At 44.7% G+C, this 26,039-nt stretch overlaps 1 protein-coding gene across 1 annotated transcript in view; it reads right to left on the bottom strand.

Annotated features, from left to right (window-relative positions):
- The window catches only part of gpd2 (glycerol-3-phosphate dehydrogenase 2 (mitochondrial)), a 180,798-nt gene that overhangs the window by 118,666 nt on the left and 36,093 nt on the right, over window positions 1–26,039 (bottom strand). The window contains exon 2 of the mRNA XM_078552201.1: window positions 13,295–13,401. Coding sequence (XP_078408327.1) covers window positions 13,295–13,393 — 99 coding nt within the window. The 5' untranslated portion in view covers window positions 13,394–13,401. The remainder of the gene's footprint in view (window positions 1–13,294; window positions 13,402–26,039) is intronic.

Genomic DNA, 26,039 nt, shown 5'->3' with positions numbered 1-26,039 from the left:
TCTGGTTTATCTAAAAATGCAAATTTTCCTTAACACCTCACATTCTAAAACTTCAGCCATGTTTAGTTATCTGTCATTTCAAACCTAGCTTCTTCTGATACATCAAAGTCTTCAAACCAGCTGTCTTTAATTCAATTAAGGCACACACACACGCAGGTGAAGGTGTCATCGGGTGAGTCACAGAAGGGAAGACTGGAATATGGAAGTGGATGGTTACAGGATCCAGAGAAATGGGATGAGGTTCAAGGGTGACAGAAGGGAGCGGAATGGTGATACTGGGTGGGGTCTATGATGGGTGCAAGTTGTTGAGGGACAGGGGAAGAATAGAAGGTGGTGGAGTGTGTCTGAAAAATTATGTGCACCATTTTCTCACAGCTGCACTTGTTAACATAGTGAATGTCTGAATCCTCATAGTGGGAGAAGGGTCTTTTAGGGTGGGTGGAGTTCAAGGTCGGCACAAGTGGCTGACTAAAGGGACACCCTAATAATTATGAGAAACTGGATGTCAAAGATGCTCAGTTGTGTTCTCCTCTCTACGGCTAAGGCCACATTGCAGCAGGTCTGTTCCTGACTCATGGGTCTCATAACAACCTAGCAGGTTTTGAAGCTGCCAATCATTCTGTGCCATTTGCCATCAGATACAGTCAGAGGCCTGGGATGAAGAGAAGGAGGGAGGTGAATGCCTTCAACGGTCACAGCAGCCAATGCACGGCTCCAAACCTCCATACTCCTGGATGAATGGTCATGGCTGACAAAGGATCAATAGCCTTTTATGCTGCCGAGGCAATGGTCTCAAGTTTTGAAGGTGGTGGAGACAAGCGGAAAAGCGTCTCCATGAGGCTTCTTGCACATGGCCCTCGTCACCTTGGTCAAAGAACAATATCTCCACATGCATTCATGTATGAACGGTAGGAACATCATCTCCGATCCTCCAGGATGTCCTTTACCTAGAAGGGGTGGGGTGGGGATGCCATGTCAAGACAGAGGCTAGGTGAAGGGCACTTTCCTGTTGGCTTGGAGATGGAGGGAAGCATGTAAAGGACATGCTTACTTAATGTATCTCTTCAATTCGTTCACACATCCCTGAGATGTTGACGATGCAGGCTGCAGGCTACTCTGCCTTGATGATGGCTGTCATCCAGATGAGGAGACGGAGGGGTTGTCACCAGTTGGCACAAGGCCATGAAGAGCAAGGGCCTGAACAGCAAGAGGCAATGGGGACTCTATAAGGTCAAGAAGGAGGCAAACATGGACCACTGCAGCAGCGAGCATTGGTCTGACCACGGGTGTATCACCAGCTGTGTTCTTGTCTCAGGATGAGCAAAACGCAATGCCTGAGGCACCCTCAAACATCCTAAGATATGGTTGCTCACATCTGAGAGTTTCTCCAGTATGAGCTGCAGACACAAGGGCACAGAAGAAGCAATGCGGAGCTCCTGGCCTGCAGAGAGTAAATGTCTGTCTGGATGCCTTTTAAATATGGTGCCAGAACCTTCGAACTCTTGAGGTAACTTCCTGCCAACCCCGCCACAAAATTTGCCAAGTTCCTCGCTGAAATATAATTAATGAGCTGAAAAGCAGAATATCGCACATGTTCACCTACCCCATCACCCAGAGAGAATCAGGCTGACTATGCTGCCCGCCACTGCACTTAGTCTCCAGAACAGAAAGTTCCACCCACAGTCTGTGCTGACATAGCTGATCTCATCTGAGGTGAATTGCACAGCACCAAGGAACAGAAATGTCTCTCTCCATACAGATATTTTTCTTCCTCCTCTTTCTCTGAATTCTCTACCTTTCTCCTCATCAAGGACCCAAAGGACTTTTTGATGGGTATGGTTCCAAGCGTTCCAGGTGAGTGTCACACCTGGTACTGCACCTAAATATCTATTCTTCAAATCCAGTTGAGTGTAAACAGGTTATTAAACTATTCAGGACATCAGAACCAAGCTCAATTTTGTTCTCACCTCACTTCCATCTGTGCATATTTCCAGCAGAGATCACTGAACCGCCATTAAGAGCGGGCACCCTAGTCAATCTTCCCGTCTCTAACCCAGGGTACTGAGATCAATCTTAATACAGTATCCGTACTGATACCTCAGCTGAGATCAGCTATATCAGCACGGACTGAGGATTGTATCTGATGCTTTCCTGGTCTATATGGATCACCTAGTCACTGTGTGAAGTATCAGGCAGCAGACACATGTTTTTCACATGAATACAATTTTATCTTGGGATTTTTGGTATTTGAGACATGTCATCTATGCCTGTGGCCCTGAAATATAAAAACAGATCTTCCAAATACCAGTACTAGGAGTACACTGCAGCAGTTTCATTCTGGATACCAGTACTAATGAAGTTTTAGTCTCAGAAACTGAATGGTTTGACATTGTCAAGTCAGGAAGAGTGCATCTTGGAAAATAATGTCAACCTCTGTGCCATGTTCTCATAATAAGAAAGCCCTTTCTAGATCGCAATTAATACTAGCATTTTTGGATTATGTCCAAGCTTACCGAAAGGTCAACATTTCTCATTTCATTTAGAAAGTATGCTGTTAAAGATGCAATATCCCCCAGGCTATTTATATTCTAGTCACAGAACAAAATATTAGAAAATCTTCTTTTACCCATTTTAATGTTCTTAGAAATGTAATATTTTTTCATGAAATTGTACTTGGAATGCAAAAGCAGCTTTTAAATAATATTAACCGTACATTAAATTCCACTATCAATATTTTGTTCAAATATGTGGGTTAAAAAATGCATACTTTACTTTTATGATATCGAAGAATAAAAAGGTAGATTACCTACATGGTCAAGTTGCCACTCGTTGAACAATGTACATCCTCTGCACACTGTAGGGGTATTGCCTTGTTTGATAGTAATTGGTTCCCCAGAACCTGAGTGCACACAAGATGTCACCCAGATGTTACAGTTAGGCAAACAATTTCTGTTGTTGCAAAACCTCCAGGATCTGTGCTAGTACTAAACTTCAACTAACAGCTTAGCATCAACTTCCCAAAAATAATACCCCTACCAAGCTTTTGGGATTGGTAGAATGCAAAACATTAAGAATGGAAGATTCTATCTGTTAAGAAATCTATCTTGCTTCTTTATGTCACATCTCCACACACCATGGAAACATGCCAAAACGGTACAAATCTAGGAGAGCGTGCATGCATAGAATAGCAGCCATAACGCCAGATGTCAGAAATAATCTAACACTGGCCTTGTACACTGCTGTTAAATTTGTTTGGTTTGGTAATAAATGTGTGCTAGGCAATATTTCAGTGCTTCTAAAAATGTGTTCAATGCAAACTGGATCATGATTTTGAGTAAGCTTTCAGCTAAACTTTTAAATAAAAGCTTGCAATTTAATTGTTTTATACAGTAAGCTCATAATGCTTAGAGAGAGGAGAGAAAAAGAAAGATAGAGATAGAGACTATCCTACTATTTACATTTCATCATTATTTGCTATGATTAGTTTGTACAGCTGCCGTAGGTGTGTCAAATTCTAATTATTTGCCGTTGTGTGCAAAATACTCGCTTAATCCTCGAACTCTACCCTCTGTAAACTTGTGGTTCAAAATGCTGCTGCTCGTGTCTTAACTCGCACCAAGTCCCATTCCCCTATCACGTCTGTGATCGCTGACCTACATTGGCTCCCAGTCAAGCTACATCTTGACTAAAATTCTCAACCTTGTTTTCAAATCCCTCTATGGCCTCATCCTCTCCCTGGGATGTTTGTCATTCAGGGGTCGGGAACCTCACATGGGGGATGGTTGCAGGTCTCGACCACCCATGGCATATAATAGACACACTCACCAATATTTTGATATGAGGAAAAACTTAAAGGCCAGGAAGCAGGTTCCCAATGCTTGAAGGCCAATGGGAGGCCCTCCAGCATTCACAGATTGGCAGCCCCACTATCTGAGGTTGGAGTTGTTGATCTGAAGACGTAGATAGCAAAGGAGATTTTATTGATTTTTAAAATGGCCAAGGCTGGCTAGCCATGATTCTGAAGCGGCAATCACTCAAGGGGACAGCCAGCGGCCGCAGCTGTGACGCAGCAACCATTACAGATGAAGTAGGGTTTGACGAGCGAACCATCATGGCCCCTACACCCTTCCTGGCCTGAATCCATTGTGTGGTGCATGGAAACCCAAGAGAAGTGGTGTAAAGGCTGTTTACACAAATTCTCTGAGGTTCCTGCATGAAATTTCAGCGAATGATCAGGCGAGCCCCTGTAGAAAGATTCATGTAAGGTACAGAATAAACATTAAATGCACAAGTAAATGAACAAATATATATTGGGCAGGATTTTATGGACCTCCATCAACAGGTTTGCAGGCCGGGGCCCCTGTTAAATTCCCTGGGTGGCCTTCCTGCCACCCACCCCTCACCCTTGTCCATCCCCGACCTGTCCGCAATTTGACATGGGGCAGGCAAGGGGCACAGCCCCTTGAAGCACAGCAGGTCATCCTGCTTAGGCCTCAGGCAGGAGGGGTGGGGTGCCTCCCCCAAAGGTCCCCTTTCCACATCAGCCACCATCCCCATCCTCAAGGTCAGTCCCCAACCCGGCCCCGGTGGGTGCTCCCACCCCTACCCTGGCTTCTCTATCAAGACCTACCCTCCCCACCACACCTACCTGGTCCTGGACTCCAGGTCTTAGAATCCGTGGACGGCTTCTAGTCCCAGTCCTGACCACTGCTCGGACTACAGAGCTGCCAGCCAATCTGATTAGCTGGCAACTCTTTGAGGTGGGACTTCTGCCCAATTGAGAGGTGAAAGTTCCAACTCCAGCTCCTCAGAGCATTAAACAGCTGCAGGGCTGCCATGATCGGCAGGGATGCATTCCCTGTCAACTCTTTGAGTGGCAGAGAGGGAAATCCCACCATCCAAAAAATCCTGCCCATCACGTTTAGAAAGAAAATAACGGCCAAAGGTTATTCAAGGCCACTTTACAGTTGCAAACTTCATAGAGAAATGAAACTATGGAATTCAAACCACAAGCACAGATAAATACTTAATAAAGTCACATAATAAGAACACAATTTAACTTACTCATTCATCATAAATCAGTGTCCCTGATTAAACATGATTATGCTATGTAATGCACAAATTGTTTCCTTTGATGCAATGTGAGCAATATCATGGGAGATCTGCCAGTACATCTCCCATAGATGTCATCTCAGATGGGGATCAACTCTGAATGTAATGGGGGTGGGGAACAGTGGTGACAATTCAAAAATAGCAACAGGAACAGGAAATGCTGGTAAAACTCAGCAGGTCTAACAGCATCTATGGAGAGAAAAACAGAGTTAATGTTTCGAGTCCATATGACTCTTCTTCAGAGCTAAAGATAAGTAAAAATGTGATGGAATTTATACTGGTTAGGAGTGGGGTGGGGGGGTAGACAGATTGCCAAAGATGTCTGAAGGACAAAGGGGTGTTAACGATAGTGACACTGGATAAAGGAAGTGCTGATGGTGGCATTAAGGTCAGAAAGCAGGATGTGAAAATGACATGATAAGCGTAAGCACTTTGGAAAGAACAACATGAACAAGTGACAGATGGCCCTAGTGGGGGTGGGGTGGGGGGAGGGGGACGGTGGTGGGAAAAAGATTGAAAATAGGATAAAACATGGGGATAAAGCAATGTATAAAAATGAAAATAAGTAAATATTAAAGTAAGTGGATAAATAATAAAAATTAAAAACTGAAAATGAATATTGAAAAAAGGGGATAAAAAGGAGTGAGGATGGAGGAGCGAGATCACAGTCTAAAGTTGTTGAACTCAATGTTAAGTTCGGAAGGCTGTAAAGTGCCCAGTCGGAAGATGAGGTGCTGTTCCTCCAGTTTGCATTGGGCTTCACTGGAACATTGCAGCAGGCCAAGGGAGGACATGTGGGCATGAGAGCAGGGTGGTGTGTTGAAATGGCAAATAACAGGAAGGTCTGGCTCATGCTTGCGGAGAGACCGAAGGTGTTCCGCAAAGCGGTCACCAAGTCTGTATTTGGTCTCTCCAAAGTAGAGGAGACCACATTGGGACCATCGAATGCAGGAGACCAAATTGAAGGAGGTGCAAGTGAAGTACTGCTTCACCTGAAAGGAGTGTTTGGGCCCTTGGATGGTGAGGAGGGAGGAGGTAAAGGGGCAGGTGTTGCACCTTCTGCGATTGCATGGGGAGGTGCTGTGGGAGGGAGATCAGGCTAGTGTCCTGGCGAATTAAATAGATCGGACTGTAGATAGGGCTTGAAACTAAATAGTGGGAGGGGAGGGGCAGGAAGGTGGTTTCAAGTGAGGGAAATTTAGAAAGTTAAGGAGAAAAGACAAGGCAATAGTGCAGGGTAATGATATGGTTAATGATAATCGGAGTGTGACTGGAAGGGACAGAGCATGGAAACATAAGTGTGCACCAATAAACCGGGGCAGAATAAGGAAAAATGGTAGAAAGATAAAATTAAAGGCACCTTATCTGAATGCATACAACATTAGTAACAAGAGAGATGAATTGACGGCATAATTGGAATAAATGGGTATGATCTGATAGCCATTTCAAGACGTCGGCAGAGATTTTCTGCTCCCAATCGTGGTGGGCGTCATGGCGGGCCCGAGAGCTAAATCTCACGAGGAGACCCAAAACCGGTTTTACGACGATGTAAAATGAGGAAATGTTTATGCCCTTCAGCCGTCAATGGCAGGCCATGTTTCCTGACGCCGAATGTTGCAAATGTAGTTAGCATAAATCAGCATCTCATTATGATGCCTGCTTGCCGACATCATCTCTCCATGTTGGATTAAGAGCCCAAGTCGGTCTGCAAGGATTTAAATGATGTGCAGCTGGCGTCCTGTGCTTCACTTGAAGCTCTGAGGTTATTTCGCATACCTTGCATCATGCAGCGCTCGCGGGGGTCAGTGCCAGGCTTCGCAGGCTGCACTGCATCTGTTTCAGGGGATCACACAGGCAAGTCTTTAGAGCTACCACACTAGGGTTAAGGCAGGGGTGGCTTTTACTGTGCTGCAGGGCAATGGCTTCATTGGGGAAAGGGCCAGACAGGACTGAGGGAAGGGTATGGGCTGTAGGGCAAGGCTTTATTGGGGAAGGGGCCAGTCAGGCCTGAAGGAAGGGAAGGGGCTGCAGGGCAATGGCACCATTGGGGAAGGGGCTGCAGAGCAAAGTCTCCACTGGGGAAGGGGCCAGACAGGACTGAGGGAAGGGAAGGGACTGCAGAGCAATGGCTCCACTGGGAAAAGCCAGCAGGGAAGGTTGCACTGAGACACATGACGCATGACTTAAGGGCCACCCAACTGAAATGATAGTTTGGCACCACAGGGACTTGGAGGGCATCCATTGCTAGTCGCTGTGAATGTAATTGATGTACTTGACTTCTACCCCAGTGGGCCCTTCCATGGCTCCACTGGGGACCTCTGTGGCATCTCCTACGCATCCACCCACACATGCACCCAGGAGGTCACAGATACCCTTTTTGCAAAGGCCCACAATTCTGTCGACTTCAACAGAGATCAAGCAAGCCAGGACGCAAGAGCACTGGGCTTTGCTGAGATTTCCGGTCTCCCATATGTGCAGGGTGCCATCGATTGCACTCACATGGCTATAAAATCTCCCTGGCAATGGGCAGCCCAGTACATCATTCAGAAAAGCTACCACTCACTCAATGTGCAGCTGGTGTGCGACCATAATAAACCTATCATGTAGGTTTGTGCCAGACACCCAGGATGCGTCCACGATTCATACATCCTGAGTAGGGTCTCAGATCCCCGACATCTTCGAGGGACACCCAGGATGCAGGGATGGCTCCTCAGGGATAAGGAATACCCACAAAGGATGTTGCTGATGATGCCCATGTGACGACCTCAGCCTCCTGCAGAGAGAAGGTACAACAAGGCTCGTGCTGCAATCCAGACATTGGTGGAACACACCATAGGGATCCTGAAAATGTGATTCCAATGCCTGGACAGATTTGGTGGAGGTCTCCAGTACACTCCCCAGAGGGTCTCCCGAATTATTGTGGCTTGCTGAGCACTACGTAACCTGGTGCTGGAAAGGGGGAGGACTTGGCAGATGGTGAGATGGAAGAGCTGTACGTCTCCCCTGATAAGGAGGAACTTGAAAGGGATGATGGTGATGAGGCCTTGGAAGCTGAGGATGCAGACAAAGAGGCCATTGCATGGGCCAGATGAAGACGGGTGTGTTTGTGAGGCCCTCATTGCCAGCAGATTCTAGAAGGAGGATGACGAGGTGCACTGAGGATCCCCCTGGACAACTCTCCTCCATCATGGGCTGGCATGACCACCAGCATAGCTACTCTAATTTCACCAATGAACTTCCAAATGACAGTGCATTGTGGCACAGCATGCTCACATTGCCCTGATGCTGTGAAGGATGAGCAAGTCTTGAGGACATATGTCCGTGCTGAGATGAGGTGATACTTGGAGGAGGGCATTCCGGCATCAGACATCAGAAAGTGCTGCCTCTTCACATGTCGCAACAGCACCCTACAAGATGCAGGGGCACTATCCTCTGGGCTAGTGGCTGAATGCCTTCAATCTGGCAAGGCTCAAGGCTCCTCAAGAAGTTCCATTGGAACTAATGCAGCCATGTATGAAGTGTTACATTGATAGTGAAACAGAAACATAACACTTGGGACAAGGCAGCCAATCAAAAACCGCTGCTGTGACTGCATTTAGAGATGGCTCAGTAGGCTGTGGTACACCCCACAAAATGACACTGACATCTGGTAGTTCAAGTTATGGATCCTGAACTGCATTTATCCTCACCCTAATATAGAGGTGGAGCACCTGAGCATTTGAGGTCAGATATTTGGCTGAAAGACGCTTAAAGCTAGTAGTTTCAGCGCCTGCACACAAATATGCCTTTGCTTTGTCACCTTAAGGTGGCAAGGGGCTCCCACTTTTTACTGAGATCAGCAAATTAAAACTGGGAACATCAGAAACCTGTTTGGCTGAGGGCAGCGCTCATAAGCTCTGAGTATCGATTCATATAATCAAAACCCTGCCGAAGACATCGGGTACATGGAGTTGGACGGTACATGAGCCTTCTGCATGTGTGAGCACATCTCTCCTTAAACATCACGCCTTCACTTGTCAAACATGCAGATAATATAGGGGCACACCTCTGCCTCAATCACTCAGAGCCAAGAATGCACATGATGGGATTCGATGTGGCGTGGGGATGAAGTTCGTTCCACAAGCACACTTAACATGAAGGTGCAGGCATTACTGATGTGGAGAATTATATTGAAACGGGCCACTCACTGTGGTGAGATGATAGCTCACTGCACAGAAGAATGGCCCAGGATAGAGACCATTGCCATAAGTGGGTGCAAGAACCAAAGTATCACACTTGATTGACGGTAACACAGCTCATCATAAGAAGGAGGCATAGACAAGAGCAGAAATGAAATGGTTGCGAGTCTATTTACATTTGTTAACATTATATACATGTGGTTAACACTCGTGCCAATGTTGTGTAATTACATCATCTTCACTTTCCTTACCCTGGCACTACGTCTTGATGCTCCCCATGCACAGTGGAGGTTCATCCTCTTCCTGCACTGGATGGCTGACTTCTTCTGTAGAGCGTTTGCACTGACCATTGCTGCGACCGCCTCCCAGGCCAGACTGGTCACCTTGGTGGAAGTCCTGCGGCCAGAGTGGGGGCAGAGAACATGGCGGCGGGCCTTGACTACATCCAACAGGCGCACCAACGAGGCATCACTGAGTTTGGGCGCAGCATGCTTTCTGCCTTGTCTTCACTGGAGGTGTCCTAGGCTGCAGAGAGTGTGAACGCTGTGCAGGGGTGCCGTTTAACTATGGCATCTGGAGTTAGGGAGCGCTGAGGTCACTGCAGGGTGGGTGAATTGCAGCCGGCGGGTGGAATGCCAGTCTTTACGCCCACTAACGCACTTAGTGCGTTTCATGGAAAATCCCGGCCGTGGTTGTAAAGTGACACTAATGCAGTGAGTCATGATTTTAATACACCAAAAATGTAAAATGAAGGGAAATATTGTAAGACATACATTTGAACCTTAGGAAACACAGTAGGATGTACAGCAGCCTTGGCAGTATGGCAGTCTTCAATTTACTACCTGTGAGTGGCATGAAAGTACCATTCTACTGTGCAGAAATGCTTAAATAAAATCTTAGAGTGAATCCTTAGTTTTCCTCCTTTTATTGTTTCCCGGTTTCTTGACAAGAAAGAAATGGCTCCCTTTAAATTTGCAGTGCTACATGAAACCTCTTCCTCCCTTATAATGTATGATTGGCGAGGCATTTTGGAAATATATCTAGACAGTGTATTATTTTGGCAGCCAATGATAATTAAGTGATAAGCCACAGCAAAGGTGCATGATTGGACTATACAGCAGGTGGCATACTCCTGGCTCATGAGTATTTGCTTCCTGTCCACCATATTGGAGACTTAGGAAGTGTTAGGTGCCCAAAGCATGTTACTAAGCATGTAAATTTGAACTCAACCATGGAAAATTGTGAAACAATTTAATAAATCTGGTAATTTAGGGGTGAACCCCAGCAAAAATAACTATCAAATCTGCGGAGTTATTGAAAAAACCATCATTCCAGCTGCAAGCCATTTATTAATAAACCATTGTTACATAACCCAATCGTAAAAATAAGAACTGTAGTGGTTCAAAGTAAAGGTTCACACCTCTCCAGGGCTACTAGAGTAGCCAATAAAAATACAGCTTTGTCAGCATTTTTCACATCTTGAAAATAGAAAAATGAAGAGGTGTCCCTGAATAATTTTCCACTCCTGCCTGATGGAAATATGTTACAATATGAGAGGACACCTGCCCCTAGTGCACCAATATCCTTTTTGTTTCTGCAAATGAACTGTTATTCACTGAATTCAACTTGGAGGACAGTGATGTGGCACAGAACACTGGGTCTTCAGTCAAGGAGAATTAAAGCCAGAGCCACCAGAGATTTGCCACCCAGAGGTTATGGGAAATCTCAGACTCAAGAAGTTCATTTTACCAAAGACTTTATGGCTGATTTTAACCCGGACATCTCAAGAGAATGGGGCATGTTGGGTGTTTAAATAGGAACAACGTCCTTCCCTCCATTGCACTCACACACATTAGCTTATCTGGAATGTTTTGGGTAACAGGCAAGCAAAAGCCTCAAATATGCAAACAAAAAAGTCAGTCTAATGATGGAAATAGAACTTGGATACAATTTTAATACATTGTACCAGGATTCACTAGTGCTCATTTGCCAGAGTGAGTAAGGTCAAGGAGAGTGTCAAGAAGCTTTTTTTTAAAATGTATTGTTTCCTTGTGGGCCAGAAGGAACAGGAGTTTAAATAGTTCACTGGGGCACAAAAGGCTTGCCCAGAGAGTTTACCCTTGCTGAGAGCATAAAATCTAGCAATGGATGAGTGGCACAAGACCTGTTCATGGCAGAACAAGTTTAATTCAGACAGGTGTAAACTGTTGCATATAGGAAGGAAAATAGACACCTTGGGCAGAATTTTGCTGTCAGCGAGCAGAGGGTGGGGCCCGCTCCCCGACACGTAAAATGACGCGGGATGATGTCTGGGGGAACCCCCAACGTCATCCCGCGTCATTTAAATTTTCAGGAAGGCGGGAGCACAGCCAAATCAGCTGCGGAACCGCCGACCTGTCAATGGCCAATTGAGGCCATTGACAGGATCATTGAAACAATTAAAGGACCTGCCCGTCCAACCTTAAGGTTGGCGGGCAGGCCAGGAGCCCCAGCGGGGAATAGAAAAAGCATGAAACCTCATCCACCGGCGGGATGAGGTTTCATGTAGGGATTTAAAAAGTTTAATAAAGTTTTTGTGAAATTTATGAACATGTCCCACATGAGGGGGACATGTTATGGATTTTTTTTTTCTATTTTTAATGTTTTTAAAAGTGTCAGCAATCTCCCTGAGGCAGCACTTTGCCTCAGGGAGATGTGCGCTCTTTCATGTGCATGCGCGAAAGAGCGCACTCTTGCTTTTGAGGAATTCCCTCCCCGCCCGCACAGGAAGCGCATAGCGCTTCCCACCGGGCGTCACACTGGGCGGGCCTTAATTGGCCCACCCATGTAAAATGGCGGCGGGGCCCACTTCTCCAGCAGGAATCGGCTCCCCATCCGCCGGAGATTGGGTTGGGCCCGCCCGCCCGGCAGGCAGAAAATTCTGCCCCTTGTGTGCACCATAAAACATATATATATAGCTAAAGATGGAGCTAAAAGAAATCTAAGAGGCTTAGCCCTATAATTACCCCAGCTGGAAAAACGGAGGGGGCCAGGCTAGATGCAATTTTACACCCCATTCTATTTTACACTCCATTATCATCATGGGCAGGATTTTGCCCTTGGCGGGGGTGCTCAGTGGAGGCGGGTGGGGTTGGGCAGGCAACATACCACCACCCGCAATTGGCTCCACTCCGCGGTTTCACGTGGGCGGGCTAATTAAGGCCTGCCCTGCGTGGATCGCAAGCAGTAGCTGCCTGTGCAGGCGAGGGGAGGAGGGAGAGCCTGGCCTAGTGCGCAGTTCACGCATGGAGCTGCCTCAGGGAGACTGAAGCGCTTTTAAAAAAAATTAATAAACCCAGTAAAAATTTAATGCAACGGGTCCCCTCATATGACTCTGTCACATGAGATGGGACATGTTTTTAATTCTAAAATGAAGTTTTTATTTAATGTTTATTTGCTTTAGGAAACCTCATCCCTCTCGTGGATGAGGCTTCCGAAAAAAGGTAAAGGCCACTTGGCTTTTTCGCCTGCCCACCCACTGTAAGGTTGGACGGGCAGCGTAAATTTGAATTTAATTTGCTTGTTAATGGCCTTAATAGGCCTTTTAATTATCAGCGGGTGTGCAGCCGACTCCGGCGTGCGCCCGCCGAATGAAATATCACACAAGTGCGCGATGACATCGGGATGCACGCCCGACGTCATTGCGCATCATTTTACGCTCAGGCATGTTGGGCGCATGCCCACACACCGAGCGTAAAATTCTGCCCCATGTGCCACACCGTATCTGCCTGTTAGTACCTACATTGAGCAGCCTAACCAATAGCTCTTAAAAAGACTGCTACTCAAAAGCAGGCAAGTTACACATATGGGGGTATGTGTGCGTGTGTGTGATATACACATACATTTATTAGAATTTATTGTACATGCACACACACACACATAGACACACACACACATGCGTAAATAAACAAGGCCCAAGCTTATGAGCTTTTGAGTATTTGTAGAACACATAAAGGAAAGCTTACCCGATTTGACCAGTAGTCTACTATCTGGGAGAGGCCTAAAATCGTCAGGGTACTACCTCCAAGAACAATTGTTCCGCCGACAATCTTTCGAAATGCCATCTCCTTTTCTGTAATACAAGATTACAAAAAGAAGTTTCACCAGAATTCTTTTTCAAACAAATTTCACATAAGTTGCTGCAACTGTGATGCATAGATAGAAAAATCATGAGGCAGAATAAGCCTGTATTGAAAATTATTACATTGTAGCATTAGGATACAAGTTACCGACCTTTCATGCATAGGAAATAAACCAAGTAATGAAAATCCACTGCTGAATATTTTTGTACATATGCAACTAGTAACTGAGGTCTATAAGTCAATGCCTTGTATCATAAGAAATAACTATCTCAAGAGTAAAAATATATATCAGATAGTAGTTGTTTTTTCCTTTTGCATAGTATAGTACATTCATATGAATGTATTATTATGCAGCCCTGTTCGTGTATGAGACACATACTAAGTTTCATCCAATTACTAACCATTCACCTAGGAGGACATGTTATTTTCAAACGAATACAAACAGCAAGATCCTGTATTCTGGAGGACATTTAAGACCACTGACACATTCAATTGTACTATATGAAGTTTTCAAAGGTCACTCCTACAAAGATTAATATATATTTACACAATTTGATTGACTTGTGATATTTGTAAAGTTGTACTTTATGGACTAGTACACTATATATGTATAATCCACTTTTATATTACCTTAACAACAACTTTAGTAACCATAGATGCTTGGAGTATAATAGGATTAAAAATAACATTATATGCAACATTCATGAGAATTTACTTACCTAGCTGCAAAATACAGAGCAAGGAATCAGGATATAGCAAGCTCTATCAAACAGAACCTACCCAACTGTAGAAACACTGTACCTGCTTCTCATTTTAACATCTTAAACTCCATCCACCAGAAATTAAATTCTAAATGTTTTGGAGTAATATCAAAGCTTCACCTGGGCTGCTGCTGAAACAATCTTCAATGTGAATGTAACTTTCAAAATTACTGAAGATTAACCAAAGCAAGTATATTTTTACAAAACATTAATTACACTGATTGTGGAAAATGATGCATCACAACAGCTCAAACCACATTTCAAAGCTCATTTGAGAATAGGGGGCTTACAGAGATTTAAATTACTGAATGAGGATCTTGTACAATTTGTTTGATTAGAAGGTGGGAAAAGATGATAGAAACAGGTAAATGAAAGAATTTTTCATTCTCATCTGAGCAAGTATGATTGGATATTAATAATGCATTCATATGTGCTCTATGGCCCGGAATTGAAAACAGTCCTGTTAATTGATGGTCCCAGCACGTAGTCTCCCTTTCAGATTTCCCAACTCATCCTCAATTCCGACTCATCCTCAATTCCTTGGCAAAATACATTTACTGCGTGAACAGCATTCTTATAGTCAGTTCAGTGAAGAAAGCAAAATTAGGCGTACTATAATACTGTAGTTTATTTTGGTCAACAGAAGGGACAAAAATGTATCTTCTTGATAGATATCATAACTGGTATCAGGTTTAATTGGTATCAGGTTTATCAATGACATAGAAATCCTTAAAAGGGTTAAGCTCACCAGCATCCTATTTGGGGAAACAAGACAAAACTAGATTTTATACAAACTCTAAAATACAAAATGCCTATCAAGCAAAGCAGACAAGCAGTAAGTTTGGTTTCTGATCTTGCTTCTCAGTGGTGTAAATCTTCCCTCATATTACCTGGCAAACAATGGCTGTTAGTCAATTGTCACCTGCTTTACGCCCCATTGAAGTTATTGAAATGAAAATCGGACAGGTTGTAAAAATGAAAATTCATCCATGACTTAATTTCTTTTCAAAAAGTCTGTAATAAAGAGCAGTGATTTAAAATGGTGTACTGAATTATTAAAGCTCCATGTGTTATAATTGAATCGTTAAACTTTCCTTTTATGTATATTAAAAACATATTTAAGTCATGTATGTGTTTAGATAAAAAAGAGGCAATTGTTTATATGAAGAGCTAAATTAGTAGCGGCCAAAAATTCTACTCCCTTGTCAGTAATTCTATTGGCCATTTTCTCAGGCTGAACCAAACCCCCCATTATCTTGCCATTCTCTTTGATCCTGGGTTGAACTTTAAACCCTACATCCATCCGTCAGCCAGACCATTAACCTCCACCTTTGTTCCACTGCCCACATCAGACTTTTCTCTGCCCCTTCATTACTGGAATTCTTATCCTTGTCTTTCTAACCTCCGGAATCTTATAGGTCTCCCATCTTCCATTCCCCTGTTACAACTGTGAAGCTTGTAAGATTGTTATGTTTTGGGACTGTCTCTTTAACTTAGAGTAAAATGGAGGAATGAAGAAGGTCATGTCACCTGTTCTGAATTCTGCCTGACAACAAGCTTTGGTAGCTTGGTTGTTAAAGGCTAAAGGAGGGCCCAGGTTGTTTTACCGGGAAGAAGGTGCAAGATGTTCACAACTTTGGACAATGGCAAGGGCAGTTGTGATGACTGCGGGTAGACTGTTAGCCTCCAGGGCTAACAGAACTGGATTTTAATAGAGTCGGGGAGACTCCGTTGAGGGGTGAAAATGGTGGTGGGGACCTATTTCTGGGATTCCTGACCCCATCCTTGGGGTTTCTGATTTTCAGGAGTGCCTTTTAATGGTGCAGGCTGGTTCAGGTCAAAAGCCTGCACCCTGCACTCCCGACCTGGCCGACTCCATTGCAGGGATAGGCATGTCCTGGTCCTCTGCAATTTTCATGGAATCCAGTCAGCTTTTCAAAGAGTCATGGTTCACTGCATTTCAGAGGTATCGTGAACCATGATAAGCATGAGGGAACTTTTTGAAAGGTAAGCTCAAAAGGTCCTCCTCATGCCCCCCATGCCAAGCTATGCCACTTCCATGCCCATTCACCCTCTATACGCTGTATAGAACCAATGAACCCTATAGAATCATAGAATTGTTACAATGCAGGAGGAGGCTATTCAGTCCGTTGTGTCTGCACCAGCTGTCTGAATAAGCAATTCACTTGGTGCCATTCTCCCACCTTCTTCCCATAACCCTGCACATTCTTCCTTTTCAAATAACAGCCCAATTCCCTTTTGAGTACCTCGATTGAACCTGCCTCCATCACACTCTCAGGTAGTGCACGCCAGGCCTTAACCAATTGCTGAATTAAAAAGCTTTTTCTTATATCGCTTTTGCTTCTTTTGCATATTACTTTAAATCTGTGCCCTCTCATTCTCGATCATTTCACAACTGGGAACAGTTTCTCCCAATCTGTTCTGTCCAGACCCTGCCATAATTTTGAATACCTCTATCAAATCTGCTCTCAGCCTTCTGTTCTCCGAGGAAAACAGTCCTAATTCGGGAAAAGTGACCATAATTCAGTAAGTTTCAAGGTACTGGCGGATAAGGATAACAGGAGTCCTCGGATTAAGGTGCTTAATTGGGGGAAGGCTAATTATAACAATATTAGGCAGGAACTGAGGAATCTAGACTGGAGGCGGATGTTTGAGGGCAAATCAACAACTGACATGTGGGGGGGGCTTTCAAACGTCAGTTGATAAGAATTCAGGACCGGCATGATCCTGCTAGGATGAAGGATAAGCATGGCAAGTTTCAGGAACCTTGGATAATGAAGGATATTGTGAGATTAGTCAAAAAGAAAAGGGAAGCATTCGTAAGGGCTAGAAGGCTGGGAACAGATGAAGCCCATGGAGAATACAAAGAAAGTAGGAAGAAACTTAAGCAAGGAGTCAGGAGGGCTAAAAGGGGTCATGAAAAGTCACTGGCAACCAGGATTAAGGAAAATCCCAAGGCCTTTTATATATATGTAAAAAGCAAGAGGGTAGCCAGGAAAAGGGCAGGCCCACTCAGGGATAGAGGTGGGAATCTGTGTGTGGAGCCAGAGGAAATGGGAGAGGTATTAAATGAATACTTCTCATCAGTATTCACCAAAGAGAAGGACTTAGTGGTCGATTTGTCTAGGGAAGAGTGTGTAGATAGCCTGGGTCATGTTGAGATCAAAAAAGAGGAGTTGTTAGGCATCTTGAAGAATATTAAGGTGGATAAATCCCCAGGGCCAGATGGGATCTATCCCAGAGTACTGAGGGAGGCAAAGGAGGAGATTGCTGGGGCCTTGACAGAAATCTTTGTATCCTCACTGGCTACGGGTGAGGTCCCAGAGGACTGGAGAATAGCCAATGTTGTTCCATTGTTTAAGAAGGGTAGCAGGGATAATCCAGGAAATTATAGGCCGGAGAGCCTTACGTCAGTGGTAGGGAAATTATTGGAGAAGATTTTTCATGACAGGATTTACTACCATTTGGAAGCAAATGGGCGTATTAGTGAGAGGCACCATGGTTTTGTGAAGGGGAGGTCGTGTCTCACTAACTTGATCGAGTTTTTCGAGGAAGTGACAAAGATGATCGACGATGGAAGGGCAGTGGATGTTATATACATGGATTTCAGTAAGGCCTTTGACAAGGTCCCTCATGGCAGACTGGTACAGAAGGTAAAGGCGCACGGGATCAGAGGTGAGCTGGCAGGATGGATACAGAATTGGCTTGGTCATAGAAGACAGAGGGTAGCAGTAGAAGGGTGCTTTTCTGAATGGAGAGCTGTGACTAGTGGAGTTCTGTAGGGATCAGTGCTGGGACCTTTGCTGTTTGTGGTATACATAAATGATTTGGAGGAAAATGTAACTGGGCTAATTAGTAAGTTTGTAGACGACACTAAGGTTGGAGGAGTTGCAGATAGTGAAGAGGATTGTCAAAGGATACAACGGGATATAGATCGGTTGGAGACTTGGGCGGAGAAATGGCAGATGGAGTTTAATCCGGACAAATGCAAGGTAATGCATTTTGGAAGGTCTAATAGAGGCAGGAATTATACAGTAGATGGCAGAACCCTTAAGTGCAATGACGGGCAGAGGGATCCGGGTGTACAGGTCCACAGGTCACTGAAAGTGGCAACGCAGGTGGATAAGGTAGTCAGGAAGGCATATGGCATGGTTGCCTTCATTGGCAGTGGTATTGAGTATAAAAGCTGGGAAGTCATGCTGCAGCTGTATAGAACCTTGGTTAGGCCACTCTTGGAATATTGCGTGCAATTCTGGTCGCCACAGTACCAGAAGGATATGGAGGCGTTGGAGAGGGTGCAGAGGAGCTTTACCAAGATGCTGCCTGGTCTGGAGGTTATTAGCTATGAGGAGAGGTTGGAGAAACTCGGACTGTTCTCACTAGAGCAACGGAGATTGAGGGGCGACTTGATAGAAGTTTACAAAATTATGAGTGGCATGGACAGAGTAGATAGTCAGAAGTTTTTTCCCAGAGTGGAAGGGTCAATTACTAGGGGACACAGATTTAAGGTGAGAGGAGAAAACTATAAAGGTGATGGGCGGGGCAAATTTTTTACGCAGAGGGTAGTGAGTGTCTGGAATTCGCTGCCAGAGGAGGCGGTGGAAGCAGGTACAATAGTGGTGTTTAAGAGGCAGCTTGACAAATACATGAATAGGATGGGAATAGAGGGATACGAACCCCGGAAGCGCAAAATGTTTTAGTTGACGGGCAATATGATCGGCGCAGGCTTGGAGGGCCGAAGGGCCTGTTCCTGTGCTGTACTTTTCTTTGTTCTAACTTCTCCAATCTATCTTCGTAACTGAAGTTTTTTATCCCTGCAACCAGTCTTATGAATCTTTCCTGTACTCTCTCCAAGGTCTTCACATTCTTCCTAAAGTTCAGTGCCAAGAACTGGACGCAATACTCTAGCTGAGGCTGAACTAGTGTCTTACACAAGTTCTACATAACCACAACAAAAACAGAAAATGCTGGAAAAACTCAGCAGGTCTAACAGCATTTGTGGAGAGAAAAAAAAAGTTAGCATTTCGAGTCTGTATGACTCGTCTTCAGAGCTCTGAAGAAGTTATACGGACTCGAAACCTTAACTCTGTTTTTTTTCTCTCCACAGATGCTGTTAGACCTGCAGAATTTTTCCAGCATTTTCTGTTTTTGTTTCAGGTTTCCAGTGTCCGCAGTATTTTGCTTTTATTCTTTATAACCACCTTGCTCTTGTACTGTATGCCCAAATTAATAAAGCCTACAGTGATATTGTATGCATTGTTAACCGCTCTCTCGATCTGTCCTGCCACCTTGAATGACATATGCACAAATACATCCAGCTCCCTCTGTTCCTACATCCCTTTTAGAGTTGTACCCTTCATTTTATATTTCCTCTCCACATTCTTACTACCAAAATGAATCACTTCACATTTCTCTGCATTGAACTTCATCTGCCAGCTGTTCTCCCATTCCGCCAACTTGTCTGAAGTTCTACACTATCATCCTTACAGTTCACAATGCTTACAAGTTTTGTATCATCCACAAATTTTGAAATTGTGCCCTGTACACCAAGCTCTAGGTCATTCATATTTTCTCCCTGTCAGGCGAGTTGAACGGGAGTGGGCGCAGGCGGGCGTGCAGACAATCGTCGCCCCCGATCGGCTGTGCGCTGCCATTTTAGGTGAGCGGGCCAATTAAGGACCGCCCAGCATGACACACACTTGGAAGCGCTCAGCGCTACCTGCGCGGGCAGGGGGAGGAGGGAGAGTCGGGGCCTGCACTCTTTCGTGCATGTGCGCGAAAGAGCGCAAGAATCTCCCTGAGGCACGGAGCTGCCTCAGGGAGATTAAAAGTCATGAAGATGTGAAAAATAAAAAATAAAAATTATTCAGACATGTCCCCTCATTGAGCTGGGTCATATTTATTATTTTCATTCAACATTTTATTAAATTAATAAACCCTTCATGAAACCTCATCCTGCCCGTGGATGAGGTTCCATGAAAAATACGAAGGCCGTCTGGGCTCTTCGCCTGCCCGGCCACCTTAAGGTTGGACAGGCAGCCTTGACAAGCACTTTAATTAGTTTATTAATGGCCTTAACAGGCCTTTGACAGTTCGGCGGGTGCATAACCGACTCAGGTGCACGCCCGCCGAACTGAAGGTTGGAATGACGCACGGTGATATCGGGACGGGCCCACCCCTGCATGCCGACCAGAAGATTCTGCCCCAAGAAAAGGGTCCAAACACTAACCCCCCGGGGAACTCCCCGAAAACTCTCCTCCAGCCCAAAAAACGTCCATTAACTACTACTCGCTGTTTCCTGTCACTCAACCAATTTTGTATCCCTGTTGCTACTTCATCTTTTTTTCCATGAGCCATAGCTTTGCTCACATGTCTGTGTGCAGCACTGTATCAAATAATGACAATAGGATGTATAAAAAAGCTTTAAAAAAGACATTCTTGATAACTTTTCACTTTCTTGAAAATAACTTTTTACTACAGCCCAATAAAAGTGTCAATCATCCAGACCTCTTAAAGTACCAATAGCTGAAACTGCAAGCACTTAAAACTGCATTATCATGTGCAAATACACATTGTGCAATTAACAGAAGAGATCAGTGTGCCACAGTTGTCAATCAATGTTTTCCCTGGGGTTCAGGTGTTTCAGTACTCTAATGGATGTCTACGCCCAGAAATTCATTTGAGTACTGAAACAGCTATGAAATTTTCCCAACTCCTGCTACCCACCTCAAGAATGAAAATCTAGCCCACAGGAGATTTTTAGAATGTCAGGTTTTATAAAGGATTATACTTTAAACTGTCTGTTTATTTTCAAGATACAAGACTGAATTTGGGGGTTTAGAAGACAGTTAATCAGCATTTCTACCTGGATACAAGGTCCATGTTTTGCCTTGGAGATGGGCTTTCAGAGGGGAAGTGTCCATATCAAGTCATTGTAGTATTGGTTTATAGATTTCTTAAGATATCCCTGAACCTCACATACAGGTCAGCCTGCAAGAATCTGACAGAGACATAAAGGCAGCCAGTCTCTATCGTTCATCAAGCAGAATGCGGGTGGAAGTTCGAGCTCAGATGGAAGAAACCAAGTTCCTGAGGATTTAATCAAAGCTGGAAGATTGGCCTAGCTTTAGCTAGAGGGAGGGATCATCAATGTAACCCTCACCGTGAAAGTTAGCTCGGGGATTAGAAGTTACCCAGTTAGAAATGAAGAAGGGAATAAGCCATCGGAAGCTGAGAATAGCTTTGGGCTGGTTCCTGGAAAATGAAGTTCCACTTAAGGGACAGAGTAAAGTATAACCATGGACAAGGATTCTCAGTCATTTTAAAAGTTAAACTGGGAAACTTTTTTGTAGTTCAGAGCATAAATTGAATGCTGAATTATTGTTTTTTTCAATGTTGCTTTTAGTTTGTTACAGTAAAAGTCTTAAAACTTGAAATCTTATCGTGTGATTCTTTCAGTCAGCCGCTAGAAGATATCTTTTTGAAGGTTATCAGTCTTTACGGGAATTGTAACAATCCATAAATTTAAACATATCTAAAACTCTGCTCCAATATCCTCGTCCTGATCCTCTAATACATAACATTTAAAATGCCCATCATCTAAAATTTCTCATGGCTTTCCCTCAGTTAAACTCTACAATTTCCTCCAGCTTCATCATTGGTTGCTGATCACTCCCTTTTGGCTTGCCTCTGTCTTATGAAAGGTCACCGGCGTGAAATATTTGGCAGAATTTTATGGTTCCCCCATTGACGAGTTTGCAGGTGGAGGTGCACCTAAAATTCCCCAGGTGGCCTTCACGCTGCCTTCCTGCCTGTCCGCAATTTTACAGGGAGGAGGTGAAGCAGCCCGCTGGCCCACCCTCACCCTAACTGGGCCCTTAAGTGGCCACTTAAGTGCAGCTTTCCCCCCAGCCACAATTTGAGGCTGCCGGAAGGAGTTCAGGGTGGGGTGGGGTGGGGTGTGGAAGCCCGGCAAATCACCCTGCTCAGGAATAAGGGTGGGTTTGGCTGGGGAGGCGGGGGGGACGCCTGCATCTCCATCACTGGCCCCTTTTCCAGGTCGAGCACCTCCACCCCTCCTCCGTGTCATATAAGAATCTGGCACATATCAGGTTCATGTGAGATGGAGTATCACCCACACAGGGATGTAAGAGAACACATAACCTGTACCCAGGGTCAGCCAAGTGTTGGACAGAGCCTGATGTACCAGCAAGTATGGAGACAGCTCCTAGCTGTATGCTTACTGTATGTTTGTAAAAAGCTCTAAGAGTCAGTAAAGGCTTACAGTTAACCGATGTGTGACTACGAAGACTTCTTCAGGCTTACCAAACTGTAACCAAAACTCTACAACACGCCCCAGGTCTGTTCCCTCGTCCATCTGGCCTCACTATCACAACATCCCACCCTCCTCTCGCTACCACCAGGGACCTTCCCCGCCCCGTCCTCCCACCCCACCATGAGACCCCATACCTACCTGGTCCTGTGTGCTCTGGCACTTAGGCAGATGGGACTGCTTGTAGTCCCAGCAATGGCCCCTGCTCCCGGTGGTGATCCTGGGACGACAGAGCTGCCAGTCAATCAGATAGCCAGCAGCTCTCAGAGACAGAACTTCCTCTGCAGATGGGGGCAGAAATCCTGCTTCCAGCCAATGGCTGCAGGGCTGTTTTGATCGGAGGGGATGCATTCCCTGCCGACTCTTCAGGTGACAGGACAAGAAACCCTGCCATCCAAAAAATCCTGCCCATTAACTCTGCCTCTGTCTCTCTTCACAGGTGCTGCCTAACACGCTGAGTATTTCCAGCATTTTCTTTTTTTTAAGATTTCCAGCATTCACATTATTTTATCTTTTGCCAGCATCTGTTTCATAAGATAAGCACCAGCAATTCATAGATAACCCATATATGTGTGATAAACAGAAATTTCTAACTTCAAAATGTCACTGTACATTATTTTATGACTGTGTAAATGTTGTGAAAGCTCTTCATTCAATGATGAAAAAGATACTGCCAATGTGAGAATAATGGAGTCAGCCAATGCCCATTCATCGTTGAAAGTGTTTTAAAAGATGAACATAGTAGCTTATCAATGATAAGTCTTTGGAATTATACATGAATATTTTAATCTGTCTAGTGATTGAGATCGCATGGGAATGCTGTAATTAAAGACATTTGTGTGCATAATTAGTTGTTTATTGTTCTGAACTTGAAATTTTATGCAAATAAGCAACAGGCGTTACACATTGGAAAGTTTTTGAATTTAACCCACAACTGCAAGGACCTAATTAACTCACAAGTGCTATAAGTACAACTGAACCGTATCGAGTCTAACTCACCAGTGGAAATAAAATTCTGAATTTGCAGTTTACTTTTTACTCAACAGTGCCAAAATTCTAGGTGCCCAGTATTCTGGAGTAAGCCCTAGGATGTCCTTTTCAGTGATCACTAGCTCAGATCCTGCATTCTCCAGTAAGTCACCTCATTATACACCATCATTAGGGGTGCACCTTGGGCACACACCAGTCAGGGAACACCAGGAATGAAAACAGTAGTGCAAGCCTCTCACCACTCCTTTCAAGTATGTTTACTTTACAGTAATTTGCCAATATTCATTAATTCACCATTTGAAATGCCAAATCAAATTCTGGATGTCACATTTTGCAATACCATCACCCACAGTGTCAACGTACCTTAGTATTTCTATATAACACAACTGAAAACTTAACTCAAAAATAAAATACTGCGGATGCTGGAAATCTGAGATTGCCTCTACCTATCGCTGGCCTTCTATCCAGCTTCACCTGTCCCACCCGCCTTAAACAGTATATATTTCACCACATTTCTACTTCTCTTTAGTTCTGAAGAGTCATACGGACTCGAAACGTTAACTCTGTCTTTCTCTCCACAGATGCTGCCAGACCTGTTGCATTTTTCCAGCAATTTTTGTTTTTGTGTGTGAAAACTTAACTTCATTTATTTTACGCAAAATCGATCTCTCACACTTAACAGAATTCCAAAGGTATTCCTTAAATGTTGTTTAGACAATGATTCGCTAAATTGTCTTATAAATTAAATTGTTAGCAAAAGCTTTAAGTAATTGCTATATCCTTCTCCAGTTACCGCTTTGTTATTTAATACTACTATAGTGGGCTAGATTTTCATCCTCTAGGCACACAGCGGGAGTCAGGAAAATTTCCAGCTCGGCCTGCCACCTCGGGGGAAAGTGCCTGCAGCACAGGGTTTTCATTTTGGAGGTTGGATGCAGGCTGCAATCGAGCCAGCTGAAATGGGAAACAAATTAGGAGGCAGCCACAGGGGCTGTCAGATGCTGAAGCGGGCTGTTTAAAAGGCCTGCCTTGGTACTGTGGGACTTTGGCCCAGTTAAAATAAAAACACATGGCCCACCAACGCTTACTCTACCCCGCAAACACTCCCCATACCCCATCCATGCCACCTCATGCACACCACCTGCCCTCCTATAGCCCCTCATGACAAGCTATGGCTCTTCCATGCCCAATCACTATACATTATATAGAAGCCAGGAACCCTATAGTAACAGTAGGGTATGCAAAAGAAAGCTTTTAAAAAAAAATCTAAGAACCAAACAGTCTCTTTGAATGGTTGCAGTGGCAGATATCAGTTATTTCCTATCTCTAAAACAGAGATATAAAACACATATTTGTGTATTCATCAATGGATACAATTTCTGTACTGTAAAGTCATATGGAAGTACACTGGACTGGATTTTCGCGAAGTCGGGTTGACGCGGGAGCCCTTTAAAAATGGCGGCTGGGACCCCATTCCTGGGATTTCCGATTTTCAGGAGTGCCTTTTAAGGGTGGGGGTTGGTTCAGGTCAAAAGCCCACACCCTGCACTCCCAACCTGGCCAGCTCCATTGTGGCATGTCCTGGTCCCCTGCAATTTTCATGCAGTTTGGCCATTTTTTAAAAAGGGCAAGATTTTCACTTTGATGTGCGGGCGTGGTGGGCAGGCCCGGGAACAGCCACAAAACGGACCGCCGCCCGCGGTCGGACCCCGACCGCAATTTCACATTGGCTGCCCAAAAGGTGTGCTGAAATGCTCAGCATTGCCAGGGTGGGGGCAGGAAGAGGACAAGTGCGGAAGTCTGTGCATGCGCGGGGAAGTGTGCACTGACAGCTCCCTGACGGCACAGAGCTGCCTCAGGAAGTTGAAAATTTGGACAGAGGAAAATAAAGATTTAATAAATGATATAAACATGTCCCCACATGTGACTCAGTCACATGAAGAGAGGCATGTTTAAAATGAAGAGGAAATTTTTTTTAACGTTTTTTTACTTATTGTTGGAAACCTCATCCTGCCCTTGGATGTGGTTTCATAAAAAATGCAAAGACCGCCTGGCCTATTTGTCCACCCGCCAACCGAATGGTTGAGCAAGCAGCGAAAAATACAACTTAATTAATTGCTTAAGGGCTTTAGTAGGCCTCTTAATTGCTGGCGGGTGCGCTGCCGACTCTCGCGCATGCCTGCCAACTGAAAGATCACAAGAGTGCACGATGATGTCAGGGCGCTCGCCCGACGTCATCGCGTGTGATTTTACGCCCAATTGGGTCAGGTGCGTGCCCGCCTGAAGAATGTAAAATCCTGCCCAAAGAGTTGTGGTTCACAGCACCTCAGAGGTGTCATGAACCATAGTCAGTATGGGGGGACCTTTTGAAAAATAAGTTCAAACGGTCCTCTTCATGCCCCCATGCCATGCAATGCTTCACAAACATCAGCTACTGCCCTTATGCCTCCTTTGCCAAGTTATTCCCCCAAACAACTCCTGGTGCACCTCATGCCCTCCATTCCATGCTATGGCACTACCATGC

The sequence above is a fragment of the Cetorhinus maximus genome, chromosome 11 (genome assembly GCF_964194155.1).
Source record: "Cetorhinus maximus chromosome 11, sCetMax3.hap1.1, whole genome shotgun sequence".
Lineage (NCBI taxonomy): Eukaryota > Metazoa > Chordata > Chondrichthyes > Lamniformes > Cetorhinidae > Cetorhinus > Cetorhinus maximus.
The sequence above is the reverse complement of the archived record's forward strand: the minus strand, read 5'-3'. Positions and strand labels throughout refer to the sequence as shown.